Here is a 16,202-nt window from a genome sequence, read left to right as displayed (position 1 = left end):
TCTACAAAAGGTTAAAAACTTTCAGTCTTTCTTTAATTCATATTTTAGATGTGTATTATATTGTGTTAGCTAATATTCATGTGAACTTGAGCAACAATTTATGTAAGCTTTGTAAAATGATGTTTAAAATGCAAAGATCAGCTTCAGAAATACAACACTTTACTTAAGATTTATGAAGAGCCCCGCCTTACCTGCGATAAAACTCTGGTCCCATCTTACTACATGTGAGAATGACTATGAAAGAAGTAGGCCAGATTTCAGTACATTTAAAGTTGTGTCCAACAGTTGGTTTTTGTCAAGATTACTAGGATCTCAAACAGGGGATATAATGTATAACTCTCCTAAAGTTCAAGGTAGCTATTACAAGAACTAAATATGTTTTTACTCTTGTTAATTTCATTTTGTAGTTTTCTTATAAATGGTCTAAAGGTTGCCTGTTAATGTTTTGCAGAGGTACTGTTTTAAGAACACACAACCTGGGTTAATTTAAGATAATGAGTTATCACCTACAGGATAGAGAGATAGACATTAAAGCCCAGTACTCTTTTTTTTTTTTTTTTGACAAACCAAGTTTTTATTTCCAGCAACATCTGGTTGATACAAACACACAGAAACACAATCTCACAGAAGAGCTAGGAAGCCCTCCAACACTCCGCCTGATTTCAGCATATAGCTAAGACCACACACACACACACACACACACACACACACACACACACACGCTCAGCCAAGAGCCAAGACAAATAATACGTGCACATCCTCACAGCTCTACAGATATCTTTAAAGGGTCTGTCCAGTTGTTCCAGCTGAGGGAAGAGTGATGGCTTGCACAGAAAGCTCTAGCCTTCTTTTCTTTCAATCAGTGGTTTTAAGTCTTCGCTCCAAGTCCCCTGAAAGTTCACTATGCCCTCCCACTTTCCTATAGACACAGTGTCAGTCTGCTTGTGTTCAGGGGGAAGATTTAGCGAGGAGGATCCCAGTGGCACTTTTCGTGGGAAGATAGAAGAGTGGGCTCCAGAGATGGAAGAGAACATCGTCACCAAACAACCATTTCAGCTTCTCTGCTCTCCAGATCCCACTCCAGAACTGCTGGTACCAGTCCTCGTTATGGCAGGAGAGAGCCTAGGAAATAGGCTCAAGATCCTTATTCAAAGGCCATAAGTAAGGCCAGGTAGTGATTTTGAATTCCTGGAAGCCATGCCACTCTTGCTGTCTACTTAGTGAGGGAGATCAACAGAGGCATGCCCAGAATTCTTGCCTGCTCCCTGCTAGGACAGGGAATTAAAATTTACACAAGTCTCAGGCCACTCAACAGTGGTCGGAAAGGTAGGGAGGATAGAAAAGAGAAAGGGGCACGTAGCTGACGTTATTACAGTCACATTCTAAGGAAGATAAAAGTGGGGTGTCCTGTGGGGTCTAGAAGACAAATAAGGCATCCTGTGAAACTAGACACTAGGGACCAGAGTCTGGCAGCACCTGAGTAGGGCAAGCACAGAGGACAGGAGATGAGCCAGGTCAGGTCACACCAGGAAGGACGAAGTCTGTTTGAATTCCCCTTCACTTCTAGCAGTAGGCTGGCTGTAAATCACCTTCTTACTTGAAGTCCCTTTCTTTGTTCTGTCAAAGTAGCCTCGGCTATAGGCAAACCAGATGCCAAAAATTAAGACTCCAAGGAGAATCAGTGTCACAAGGACAGCTGCTACAATGCCTCCCACGTTCAGTTCCACAGCTTCCATGCGTACAGCTTCTGACTTCATGGGTGTCCCATACCCATTCTGTGCCTGACAACTGTATTCTCCGGTATCAGAGCCCATCACAGGATCAAAGACCAACTCCCCTGACTTCTGATTCAGAGTATAGGAAGAATTGATGAAGGCCCGGTTGTTCTTGGGATCTGTAGGCATCTGTATCCCATCCTTGAACCAGATGTATTCAGAGGGCGGTGAACCATCTTGTTCTGAGCAAGTCAGTACTGCCCGGTTTCCAATGGTAGCAGAGGAGGGAATGTTGACTGTAGGCTTAGATGGGGGAACAATCACAATAAGCTGGATGCTGGCCTCCCCATAATTGTTGCCACCTTCCTCAGAGACCATACAAGTATACATCCCATTGTCTTTCCGGGTCACAGATTGGAAGGTGATGCCAGATGGTGAGAAGGTAACACGGTCCTCATAGGAAGCTGTGATCTTGTTGTTATAGCAAACCAGACTGGTGGTGTCACCCTGGACAAACTTCCACTCCACACGGGGAGAAGAGAAGCCAGAGTAGGAGCAGGGCAACTTGACCGGGTTATTCTCAGGAACTCGAATTTCCGGTTCAGATATGTGTACTGTACCCTTGCCCAGCACCAGGGGACACAGGATCGCCGTTGTAAAGAGAAGCAATTGTTTTCCCCCGGCTTTCGCCTTTGTCCCCATCACGATTAGAACCCCAACACGAAGGCAGCAGCAAGAACCCCGGGAACGCACAGCTCTCAAAGCCCAGTACTCTTAATATAAGGCTGTTAAAATTTATTTGCTAGATATTTAAGATTAAGTTTTAAAATTAAAGTTAAATTAAAAGGGCCAAGAAAAACCAATATTTGGCTCTTGCCCTCTGAGTCAGTCTGAATCCAGGGAACAGGGGACTTCTCTAAAGAGCTTTGCAACTCTGGATCACATAATCTCCTGATCAGGGAGATTAATGAGATGTCATTTTCTCTTCTCCTTACAGCAATAAGGGGTTCCTAAAATTAAAGGGGGGAATGAAGCCAGAAACAGATAGACAGTGTAGATAGGTAAATTGAGTCAGGTTATATCTAGGAGGTCAATTTTGAGTAAGTCTGGGAAGTTGAAGACTGTCCCCTGAGGGTTACTGTTTACTCTACCAAGATGTAGAGCCTGCCCAAATAGACCCCCAACTGAGGGAACCATGATTGGTTCCCAAGTTTCCAGACAAAGGGGAGAATGAAAAACCAGCCTCTACCTCAGAGCAAAGCCTGTCCAAGGAAGGGGGCATGACCTTGTCCTCAGAAAGACCCACAGAGCACTCCTAGGCACATACCACCCTGCTGAGTAGTTTATCTACAAATAACAGAAGAGATCTGCTGTGCCAGGTGTCCCTGACTCAGTTAGGCTAGGTGAGGAGCCATAGCAACCCCTAGTAGCCACCAATTAGCATGAGACAGGGAAAATACCTGGGATGCCAGATGACCCTCCCAGTAGTTTATGGGGTTGATAACATGTTGGGAAACCATGTAGTTCAGCATGTACTCCCCTCTTGGCTTAAACCAATCAGTTCAAACGAATCCCCCTCTTGTACTAACCAATCACCCTTACACAACTTGCTCCTCCCAGTGAATGTGCTAATCATGTTTTAGAGTTGCTTTATAATTTTCCTGCGGTGTGTGATGATTTGCTAAGAGATTCTAAGATGTATGTGAAGTCCCTCCCTTCCCCGAAGAGTGTATATAACTGCTGCAAACCCTGGGCTCAGGGCCTCTCAGCATCACCAGTTGCTTTGTGTGTGTGGAGGACCAAGCTAGCTCACAATAAACACCTCTTTGCTGTTTACATTGATCTTGGTCTCTGGTGGTCGTTTGGGGGTCCCAAATTCAAGCATAACCCCTGATTTTTGCTGATATGACTTTACAAAATCTTGCAAGTCTTAAAGTGTGAAAAACTTCTCCTCCATTGTTTTACTTTCTAATTGGCCCCTGGGACACAGATTACCTAGTTATCCTGGACAGATGAGGGATAAGAGAAGCATGAGGGAAATTGCTGTCTTCCTTCACCAGAACTCACAGGAGATGAAGTTATTACAAACCGGGAAGTCAGGATTCCTTTCCCAGATGAATATAGGAGCATTTTGGTTGGCAAGGGAGGTCCTGATTCTCAGGGTCCAGTTCTTACCCAATTATTGTGCTGCTCTTTAAAACAAGATAATTGAAAAGGCTGAGAATTCAACCTTCTTTGAAATTCAACAACCTGCAGGATCTGACTCTATTTGATTTTTGGCCGTGGGAACTGAGTAATTATTTTTTAGTAGACAGTGAAAGCTCCTGCTTGTCTGATCACTCATTAAACTGAGAATTTTTAACATGAGCTTTTCTCCAGCACAATTAGAAGCCTCTAGGGCAGCCCATAAACCTTATAGCCCTTTTGTTTCCTCCCATAATTTTCTATCACAAGAGTCATTCAATATGTCTGTGTCTTACCTTCAATACACACTTTGTTCCAGGTAACTCTAGGTGATCATTTAGAGCTGGGTGCTATGAACTACCAGCATCTCACCATATAATAGTAATATTTGTTAGATTACTCAGATTAGTATCTATTGTACAGGACAGACAATATAATTTTTAAATCAATTAAATAAAAATCAGATCCTTCAAAGTCATCTAGATAGAGAATTCCGTATTCAATTTTTCTTTAAGGCTATTGTGAGCAACTTTTTTATATCATCTTGTATTAGTCAAAATATCTAGCAGAGGGTTGGGATATAGCTTAGTTGATAGAGTGCTTGCCTTGCATACACAATGCCCTGGGTTTGATCCATAGCACCACAAAAACAAAACAAAACAAAAAAGAAAAAGAAAAAAGAAAAAAATTAGTAGAAACAGCATTCTTTGTAAGTACTCAAAGGAGAAAAAGTATACTAAAAAATGTATTTTTAGGGGCTGGGAGTATAGCTCAATTGGTAATGTGCTTGTCTTCCATGCACAAAGCCCTGGATTCAATCCCCAACACCACAAAAGAAAAAATATTCTTGCGAGGGGGTGGGGGGTGAGGTGCATACCTATAATCCCAGCAGCTGGGGAGGCTGAGACAGGAGAATTGTGAGTTCAAAGCCAGCCTCAGCAAGAGCATGGTGCTAAGCAACTCCATGAAACCCTGTCTCTAAAATACAGAACAGGGCTGGGGGGAGAGGGGGTGCTCAGTGATTGAGTGCCCCTGAGTTCAATCCCTGATACCAAAAAAAAAAAAAAAAAAGTAGTTTTGAGTTTTTCATCCTCTTCAGGATAGTGATACTGCCAGTGATCAGTGCCGAGTCCTGCTTCCCCACATGTTGAAGTTTGAACATTAGCAAAGCACACCAAGGCAAGTATATGAAGCAGGCTTATTTAAAAAGCCTGCTTTTTTATACCAGATTCGTGGGACCCTAATAGACCTCCAGGAGCCGAATCTGGTGCAATCACACAAGAGTCTTTATTGCAAGCTTGAGCCTGGACTCAAAACTGTTTCTGAGGCAGCAGTCCTGAGGAGTGAGTTCTGGTCCTTAGTTCAGTGAGATCTTATAGGTTTTGGGGGATATTCTATGCATCACAACATCGCACAGCAATTCATTTCATATCACAGGAAAATCAAACAATAACTCTTAACATTGATTAGCACATTCATTGGCAGGAACAAGTCCAGTAAGTGTGATTGGTGAGATCAAGTGGTTGATATGTTTGAACCGAGTGGTTTAGGCCTTGAGCAGGAGTGTATATGCTAAACTGCAGGGTGTCCTAATTATGTTATCAATTTGGAAACTACTGGGAGGGCTGCCTGCATTCCAGATATCTTCCTTGTCTCAAGCTGATTGTTGCTTTGGGTCATTAAGGTCAAAACTGAGGCCTCAAGCATTCTCTGGTCTGTCCAGGATCTTTCATTGCTGAGTCAAGGACCTCTGGCTCTGTGGTCAGGGATATCTGGCTCCCTAGGCCTTTCCTGTTATTCATGGACAAATGACTCAGCAGGGTGGCTATGTGCCTAGGTACACTCTGTGGGTTTTCCAAGAACAAAGGTCACCTCAGTTGCTCAGGGTAACATAGACTTCTCCCGGGAGGAGAAGGGGGCCATGGCTGGTGTCCTGGTATCCCCAGAAGCGAGGTCTTCTGCCCTTTTTATATGTCCTAGGCTTCCTTGGTTCTCCTGCCCTCTTCCCCTTATCTTCCTCCTTCCTGCTTACATGACTAGGCCCAGGAATGCTTCCTGGGGTGGCCAAAAGGTGGGAAACCATGGGCTGAAGGGGGAAGGGCAGGATCCAGCAGCCAAGGACACATTCTCTGTAGGGAGGGGCAATTCTGGGACAGGTTACCTTGGCAACAGGTTGGAGCAGGAGCAGGTTTTGATAAGGCTGCTGGAAAGGCTCTGAAGGAATTAACATTTCAATCCCTCAGGGGACAGTCTCCTACTTCCCAGGACTCAAAATTGGCCTCCTTGATCCCACCTGACTCCATTTACCCATCTATGCTGACCGTCTGTCTAATTCTGGCTTCGATAGGAAGGCACCCTGTATCAGAGATGTCATGGCTGCTGGATGAGCCAGATCATGTGTCTTCCAATTGTTCTGAGAATTTGTTTAAAGTTGGTTTGACCCCTTTCCAGGGTTTGGCACAATGAAGTCCCCCCATGGCTTCCATAAATCTCCAACTGTATCATCTCACATTTCCCCCACTTCCTTTCCCTCTTGAGCTAACCCATTCAAACCTGTACCCATGCCTCCTGTCTTAGTTCTGTCCTAGTGTGAGGATGGCCTAAGGCCTGAGCATAAGCAACTCCATTTTAAAAACTCTGCTTTGAAACCTGCAGTGTCCCCAGGCACACCCTCAGAGCCCTCCAGTGTGGCCTCAGACAAGTCACTTCCCCTCACATGATAAACAGAGTGAAGCCTCTGGCAGGCTGTCCTCACCTGATAAGAGGGAAAGGCTAGAGGATCAGGAAGGAGACCACCAGACCAGATGTTTCTGACCCCAGAGTAAATGATGTCACTGAGAAATCCAAAGGTAGCTGATAAGGATTTCAAGGAGGGTCAAAAAGCCCAAAATTTAGTATAAATAATAGAGCTGATGAGCAGGGATTCAGCCAGCAGAAACAAGGATGCACTCGAGCTGGAGAGCCTGATGAGGACCTGACATCCTTTCCTGATCCTCTGCGTGATCCTCACCATTTTCAAACTCTACCGCCTCGTCTGGACCTTGAGGAGAGCCACACTTCTCCCTAGGACCCTGTCCTCAACCCTCTTCTCAATTGGTCGTCCACTCCATGCCAGGAAAAGCCTGCCTTGGTTCCGTACCTGGTCACCACAGTCTGAGTGAGTGTCCATGTGCTGGACATAAAGCCTAAGGTCTGAGACTTTTGAACTTAGCATGCAGAGGGAATGTCTGTCACTAGCCTGTCATGATTAAGTGTGTTTTGCAGCACTTAATCTAGAATTGTTTACTGTGAATTGATCATGTCTATTGTAGTGCCTAGCATTAAGAATTGTCATTTTTTTATTAAGAAACTATAGAGTGAATTGTATTGAGTAATTTGAGTGAATAAAGCATACAAAGAGGCAGAAGCATATGGACATTCTTTATTTCTCCCCTCGACTGCATAGGTCGCAATTTTGCCCCCTTGAGATACCAGGTCCTATGAAAAATCCCACTGATCTGAGAACATTCTGGTTGTTGATACATCAGAGTCTGGCATTGGTCACACCCAGGATTTCCCTCTGTGGAGTCACTTTTAGGCTCTGCCTCAGCCAACAGCCTGAGTTGAACACAACCACTATCCTGCCCTGTGCTGCCCTTTGATCCTGTGTCTCTTCCTCCAGTTATTTCTCTGCAAGAGAACCTCCAGGCTCTCATTGCTCAGCCCCCTGCAGGGAAATTGGAGTTAGATTCTTACCTCATGACACCAGTGATCTCCAGGAGAACCTGGGGCCAAGGTGAGAACCAAAGAGTGGAATTTCAAAGCATGCATTTTAATCATTTTAGACTCAGGTAAACTAGTTGAAACTATGGCAACCTTTCCTATAAAAAAACCCCACACATTTATTTCCAGGTAACTCACCTAATAATTGCTTCTGCTTTCATTTCCTGTTGGAGAAGAAAAATCCATCCTCTCTATCTTGCCAAATTCCACATTATACAAAAAAGGAACTGATACCAACACCCCAGCAGCCCAGATTTCTGCTTGGAGGTGTGAACCTGCTGGGAAACTTTAAAAGCCTAAAAATAATCAATAAGGAACAAGAGGTAGGAAATAGTTTTAAAAGCTGGGGCTTGGTGGGTTTTTCAGTCCTGGCAAAAACTGGAAATGCACAATGAAAAAGGCCCAAATTCTTTATTTAAAGGGAAATACAGCAAGGGATTTCAGTGTGGCAGGCTTCTAGAAGAAAACCAGATAAAAACAGGGTTAGGGAGGTTATGTTCACTTCTGGTGGTGCAATGTATAAGCATATCTTTTCCCCCATATCCTCACTAACATTTATTGTAACTTGTATTCTTGATAATTATCATTCTGACTGGAGTGAGATGGAATCTCAGTGTAGTTTTAATTTGCATTTTATTGATTGGGTTATTTTTGGTTTAGGTGTTAAGTTTTTTAAGTTCTTTATATATGAGGGGAGTGGCAAAGACTTTTCCCCCATTCTGTAGGCTCTCCCTTCATGTTATTGATCGCTTCTTTTGCTGGGAAGAAGCTTTGTAGTTTGATACCATCCATTATTGATTCTTGATTTTACTTCTTGCACTTTCATAGTCTTGTTGAGGAAGCTGACATGATAGAGAGTTGGGCCTACATTTTCTTCTGTTAGGCACAGGATCTCAGGTTACATTTTTCTAGGAAATTATCTAATTAAATGTTTGAATGCATTAGTCCAAAAAAAGAACAAGCCAGATGTGGTGGTGCACACCTGTAACTCCAGCACCTTGGGAAGCTGAGGCAGAAGGATCACAAGTTCAAAGCCAACCTCAGCAACTGCATGGCACTAAGCAGCTCAGTGAGACCCTGCCTCTAAATAAAATACAAATAGGGCTGGGATGTGGCTCAGTGGTTGAGTACCCCTGAGTTCACTCCCTGGTATAAAAAAAAAAAAAAAAAAAAAAAAGGACAAAACCCAAGTACAGTCTGATGGTTTTAGAGTGAATTGATTCAGTTCCTTCAAATGATATTAATTAGCCAGGAATGGTGGCACACATCTGTAATCCCTATAGCTCAGAAGGCTAAGACAGGAGGATCGCAGGTTCAAGGCCAGCCTCAGCAACTGAGACCTGAAGAAACTTAGTGAGAACCTCTCTCAAAATAAAAATAGATAGCACTGGAGATATGGCTCAGTGGTCAATTGCCCCTGGGGACTTAACCCAATTCCTCCCCCTGCAAAAAAAAAGGAGAGAGACATAATGGTGCATCAACAGGCCTACATTATTGATCATATAATCACTTTTGATCTCTACTGTCTGTGTTTTCTCTATATAAAAATATAGACTTATTCAATTATCTTTTATTAATTTCTATACAACATGCATAATAGTTGGAGAAGAAAGCTAGTGACTCTTTAATATTCATTGAAATTCCCTTCATGGAACCTAGTAGTAGTGCTAGTTAAATTTTCTAAATGTTCCAGGTATGTTTGAGAATAAAATGCAGTATTAGGTGTTTGGATTTTATCTATTAAATCAATTTACTCCATTGTGTTGTTTTAACACACTTTAAGAAGATTATTCTGATTTTTGTTATATTTTTCAATTACTAAGATTCAGACTAAAATCTTTCACTGTGTGAACTGGATCTATTTTTTTCTCCTTGAAATTCTGTCAATTTTGTGTTCTATAAGGCTGTGTTATTTAAAGTTGTTTTATAATTTACCAGTTTATTAGAATTATTGTATGATCCCTGCTATGATCTCAGTGTTCACAACAAAATTCATATATTGAAACTTAACTCCCAAGGTGATGATATTAGGAGCTGGAGCCAGGGGGAGATGATTAGGTCCCAAGGGCAGAATCTTCATAAATGGAATTATTAAGGTTAGAAAAGCCACATCTGCAGCCCTATTTTGCATTTTATTTAGACACAAGGTCTCACTGAGTTGCTAAGTGCCTCACTTTTGATGAGGCTGGCTTTGAATCAGGAATCCTCAGCTTTCCAAGCCTCTGGGATGACAGGTGTGTGCCACTGCACTTGTCCAAAAGGATAGATTTGAATATGATTTTTAATATTATTCTGGACCTCTTGCTGATAAACCTGTTTGACTCTCAATGACAAAAAGGAGGCTGACCTTATTTCGGGGCCAGCAGGGCTGCAGCAGGCTGAGGGTCCCTAGCAGAGGCTGGAGAGGGCTATCCTTGTGATTTTTTTTTATATCTTGTATAATATCTTCCCACAGCTTCACCCAGCTGCCCCCAAGGGGAGGGAGGGAACATGACACACCCTGTTAACCAAGTGCCTCCTTCTTGGGCCAAGAGCAGAGCTGAAGCAGTTTCCTTAAGAAGGCAACCCATTGGGTTGTGGCTCAGAGGTAGAGCACTCACCTAGAAAGTACGAGAGCCTGGGTTCGATTCTCAGCACCACATAAAAATAAAGAAATAAAATAAAGGTATTGTATTCAACTACAACTAAAAAATAAATATTAAAAAATGCAACCCCATTGGGATTGAGGGGATGGGGAGGACGGTAGAGTGAGACAGAGGGTATGACCCTATAGATACATGTATGATGATGTGACTCTATGCCATGTAGAGCCAGAGGAATGAGAAGTTGTGCTCCATTTGTGTGCAATGTGTCAACATGCATTCCACTGCCATCTATAACTAATTAGAACAAAATTTAAAAAATAGAAAGGAGACCAGCAGAATAAAAGAAGGGGATCAGGGGGAGGGGGGAGGGAAAGGGGAATGAAATTGATTCAATTATGCTGTTTTATTGCTGCCCATATGAGTATATCATAGCAAGTCTCACTCTCATAAAAATATAATATGCCATTTAAAAATGAAAAAAATGCAACCTCAGTCTGGGGAGTCCAGGGTCATTCTCAGGAAAAGAGAAAGTTGAGAAGGACCTGAAATAATATGGATTCCTCTTCCCAGTCCACGGGATGATGGGTCTGAAGGAGTTTGAGGCGTAAGTCCAGGTTAGCACAGGAATCCAGGAAGGCCACTCTGGCCCTGGTGTGTAATGTGCACAAGAAACTCCCCCAACACACACACACACACACACACACACACACACACACACACACACACTTAGCTCCAGAGAAACCCTGCACAAGGAAAGGAAGGAAAACCTAGAAAGGAAGTTGGGCTCCCACTCGCCACGCTGCCTCCATCAGCCCCAATTCAGCGGCAGGACCCATCTTCACCCCCTCCGCTGGGGCAAGTCAGCACCTCTTCACGGTGCCCACACCTGGACCTGGGGTCTCAGAATGGCAAGAGTGACGCAGCAGAGGTGGCGAGGCTCTGCCAGCTGCAGAGTCGGGCAAGGATCTCTTTGGGAAGGCTTCTGAAAGGGAGGGGCCAGAAGCCACAGCAGTGACAGAGGAAGAGCCCTGGCTGGATGGCACGAGAGCTCTGAGCATGAGGGCAGCTGGGAAGGTGGCAGGAGAAGTGACAGGGCCACATGCACCCACAGAGGTAGAGATGACCACCAGGTCAGTCTCGTGCAGACCAGCAGCATCTCAAGCTGGACTGAAGTCAGAGGAAGCAGGTATCCCCAGGTGTCAGGTGCAGAGTGCAGGTGTCTCCCTAGTGCTGGGTTCTCCTCCCTCCTCCAAATAAGTCATCCTCATGTCCTGGCCTGGCCTGGTCTCTGGACCACGCTGTAAACACTGGTGCAGGGCCCCTTTCCTTCCAGATGTTTGTCATCAATATCCTGAGAATACAAGAAAGAGGGTTCTCAGAGCAGCTTGAGGACAGAGTGGCCCTACAGAGACCAGAAGACAATCGATGCCCATTAACATGAATAGCTTAAGCCAGGGATGGGGGAGCACATGTGTGGTCCCAAGACTTGGGAAGTTGAGGCAGGAGGATTGCAGGTTTTAGGCCAGCCTCAGCAAATTAGTGAGACTATGTCTTGAAATTAAAAATAAAAAAATTAAAGCCTTGGGGGATGGGAGGTATTAGGGGTGAACCCAGAAGTGCTTTACCACTGAGCCACATCCCCAGCTTTTTATTTATTTTTTTGAGACAGGACTTCACTATGTTCTTAGGGCCTCCCAAGTCACTGGGATTGCAGGCTTGTGCCACCGACAAAGAGAATCCAAATTATTTTATTTATTTTATTTTTTTTGTAGTACTGGGTATTGAACCAAGGGCCTTGTGCATACTAGGCAAAAACTCAACCACTGAGTTACACCCCAACTGATTAGTCAAGGTTCTCTAGAGGAACAGAATCAGCAGGAAGTATAATTATCAAAAGGGACCTATTAGGTTGTCTTTTACAACCAGGAGCTGGATATCCACAATGGCCGTCTGCAGGCTGGAGAGCTGGGAGAACCAGTAGCTGCAGTCCAAGAGGCTGAAGCCCCAGAACCAGAGGGATCCACGGTGCTACCTGGTCTGAGACCTAAGCCTTCTGGAGAATCTCTGTCAGAGTCCACTTGGGAAGAATGAAGAAGCAAGAATCCTATATCCTATCGCAGTAGCCATCAAGAACCCATTCAAGAAGGAGTGAGCTTCATCTGCTGCTGCTTCTTTGTTCTTCCAACTTTTATTCCATCCAAGCCATCATCCTATTGGTTGCTGCTGCCCACACTTAGGGAGGGTCTTCAATTCAGTTGGCTATCCCACATGCCAATCACTCCTAGACACACCCTCATTGACACACTCATAATCCTCTTAATCCTTGGCATCCGCCTCTTTTTTTTTCCCTAAATATTTATCTTTTAGTTGTAGTTGGACACAATACTTTTATTTATTTATTTTTATGTGGTGCTGAGGATAGAACCCAGTGCTTCACACTTGCTAAGTGAGTGCTCTACCGCGAGCCACAACCCCAGCCCCTCCTCAGCATCTTTAATCTAATCAAGTCAACAATTCAAATTAACCATGACACGAACCCATAAATTTTCTTAATACTCTCAACACAAAAACAGGTAAAAGGGAAAGAAAAAAATGCAGTGGAGATAGCACAACAGATACCTGGCTTTTGGCAGCCCAGAGCTGGGTGCCATGAGACCTGGCTGGTCACCACTCATAACTCTCTTCTGCTTGCCCTTCGGGGAATCCTGTGCCATCAGCTGTGCATAGACTGCATCGTCCTTGGCCCTGGGGTCCTCTGGCAATCCTGCACCTGAGTCATGACAGATTAGAGCTTGATTCTGTGCCAGGAAACCTCCAACCTACACACACACACACACACACACACACTTACACTGACACACACGCTTATACTCACATTTCTACTCACACTCACACACTCCAACAAACTCTCACACTCACACTTACACTCTCACACATTCACACTCTAACACATACAAGCACTCACACTCATACACACACTCTTACACTCATACACCCACACACGCACTTACACTCATACACACTCTCACACATGTACTTATACTCACACACACTTTTGCACACACTCACACACTCATATTTTCACACACACTCACAATTACACTCACACATAACACAACCATACTTACACTCACACACACTCATATTCACACACACTCTCACACTCACACACAATCACACACTCACTCTCACACCCTCACACACACTCACTTACACTCACACTCTCACATTCACACACGCATTTACACTCATAAACAGTCTCACACATGCACTTACACTCACACACTCTCACACACTCAAACTAACACACTAAAACACACTCCAACACACTCACACTTTGACACTCACACACACTCATTCTCACATACATTCACAATCACACATTCACTCTGACACACACTGTAATACACACACTCAGACACACTCACTGGAACACACACTCACACTAACTTATACACACTCATTCTAACACACGCACTAAAATCTAACTCACCCACACACTCACACTCACCCACAGTCACACTCACACATGCACTTACATTCATATACACACACTCATATGCAATTACACTCACACTTTCACACACACACTAGCACATTGTCACATACACACATTGTCATACACTCACACACAAACACAATCACACACTAACAGACTCACACACTGACACACACTCATACTTACACTCTCACACTCACACAGACTCACACTATCACACTCATGCTTATACTCTCACACTCATGCTCACACTCTCACAATCACACACACTCACTATCACACACACTCACAATCACACACACACTCACACTTTAACACACACTCACAGTCACAATCACATATGGACTTGTACACCCTCTTACACACTCACACTCACACACTCTAACACACTCACACTAATACATACACTCTCACACACTCACACTCTAACACACTCATACTCACTTACACACACTCATTGTAATACACCTAATCACAATCTGACACATGCACTCACACTCACCACAGTCACACTCACACATGCACTTACACTCATACATACACACTCTCACATGCACTTAAACTCTCACACTTTCACACACACTAACACATTGTCATGTACACACATTGTCATATACTCACACACAAACACAATCACACACTAACACACTCAGACTCACACATTCACACACACTCATACTTACACTCTTACACTCACACACCTTACACTATCACAGTCATGCTTACACTCTCACACTCACACAAACTCACTATCACACACACTCACACTTTAACACAAACGCACTCACACTCACGATCACACATGGACTTATATACACTCTTACACACACTCACACTCACTCTAACACACACTCACACTCTAACAGACATGCACTCACACACGCACTTACACTCACACACATGTACTTACACTCATATGCACTCTCACACAGTCACACACACTCACACACACTAACACATACACACACTAACATATACACACACTCTCACACACACACACACACAGCCAGGAACCCAAGGCCATCGTGGCTACACCCATCATCCCCTCTTCAAGGCCACTTCCTGCCATTAAAGTGCAGGAGGAAGGAAGTCCAGGATCCAAGGGGAGAGGGGAGACATCTGGACCCAGAAAGGTAAGTGCAACCTGCCTCTCCATCTCCATCTCCATCTTCTTCCTCTTCTCCTTCTCTCGTAAGTGCCACAGGAACAGGAACCCTCCGACTCCCAGGATGAAAAACCCAGCCAGGAAGGCCCCTATGGCGCCTCTGGAGTGGCCAGCTGTGGGCGCTCCTTTCCAGAGAGTTAAGAAAACAAGAGAGTTAAGAGAGGATACGGCAGAAGAGGAGCTGACACACCCATTGCCAGGGGAGGTGGAGAAGGCACAGGTGTCAGGGGTGCTGGTTCAGAAGCCACAGAGGGAGGCGTGGCAGGTCCACTCATTCAAGCAGTGGCCCAGGGCCTTCGTGGAGCAGGGGAGATGGGGATGAGCAGGTGGGGTCTGTGAACAAGTCATCACCAGGAAGAGACAGAAGCTCTCAATCACCAGGTGAAGGATCTCACTGCAGCAGAGGTTGACCCATGTCCAAGGTCTCCAGTGAGACCCCCCAGGGACATGCGCAGTCACCTGTGTGTGGGGAGTGGCAGGAATTTCACAGATACTCAGTGTGGCGGGAGCGTCCCCCAGGGGAGGGACAGCACAGGAGGCAGGGCTAGGTAGGGAGGGCCGGGAGGCAGCCATGAGTCCAGGAGGTTTGGTGGGCCATGTTGAACTTCCTCTGAGACTCCAGGGTGGAGGGGGGGGCACATGACCAGGGGTGGTGACTGCACTGACCAGTCAGGCTCCTCCAGCAGCCCCTGGAGGAAGACTGAGAGAGGACGGGGGCACACGGGTCCCAGGCATTCGGGTCAGTGAAACACCTACTGGGCGCAAACTGCCCAGAACTGAGCTGGACACCTGGGCTAAGAGGAGAGAAGGATGTGTCCTCTGCCCTCATGGTGTCCCACTCAGGGTGGACTCAGACCCAGAAAGGGATCTTTCCACTCAGGGGAGATGACCGTGGGCAGCTCCTTAAAGACGCTGCACCTTCAGAGCCGGCAGTGGCTTCACACATTAGGAAAGGTCAGCAAGCAGCTGTGTCCCTGTGTGGGCACAGGACCCTCTAAGCCCTACATCCTATGGGGACTAGGTGGAGGTCGATCCCAGAGATGACACAGACAAAGGCCACAATCCGATCTGTCTTTCCAAAGATGACTCTGGACACAGGGCATGGTGATGGGGTGGGACAGGTCCTGGAAGGCTGCCCCTGGCCCAGGGGGAAGGGCCTGGAGGTGAGGGATATTTAAAGACAGTCGTGAGCTGGATGCCACCCCACACTTCTGGATTGGAGTGACCAAGGGAAGGCAGTGCTCTTAATAAATAGCAAAAAAGCCAGGGACCCTGGGGCTCCAGAGTCACTT

At 45.1% G+C, this 16,202-nt stretch overlaps 1 protein-coding gene across 1 annotated transcript; it reads right to left on the bottom strand.

Annotated features, from left to right (window-relative positions):
• Nucleotides 1–562: 562 nt before the first annotated feature.
• Nucleotides 563–2,468, bottom strand: LOC143403520 (junctional adhesion molecule A-like). Its single transcript, XM_076861575.1, has one exon. The coding sequence runs from the start codon at nucleotides 2,415–2,417 to the stop codon at nucleotides 1,521–1,523; it is 897 nt and encodes a 298-aa protein (XP_076717690.1). The 5' UTR covers nucleotides 2,418–2,468; the 3' UTR covers nucleotides 563–1,520.
• Nucleotides 2,469–16,202: the final 13,734 nt, after the last annotated feature.

This window comes from Callospermophilus lateralis, chromosome 7 (assembly GCF_048772815.1).
Source record: "Callospermophilus lateralis isolate mCalLat2 chromosome 7, mCalLat2.hap1, whole genome shotgun sequence".
In the NCBI taxonomy this organism is placed as follows: Eukaryota; Metazoa; Chordata; class Mammalia; order Rodentia; family Sciuridae; genus Callospermophilus; species Callospermophilus lateralis.
Note: the sequence above shows the minus strand (reverse complement) of the source record. Positions and strands in the feature narration are given on the sequence as shown.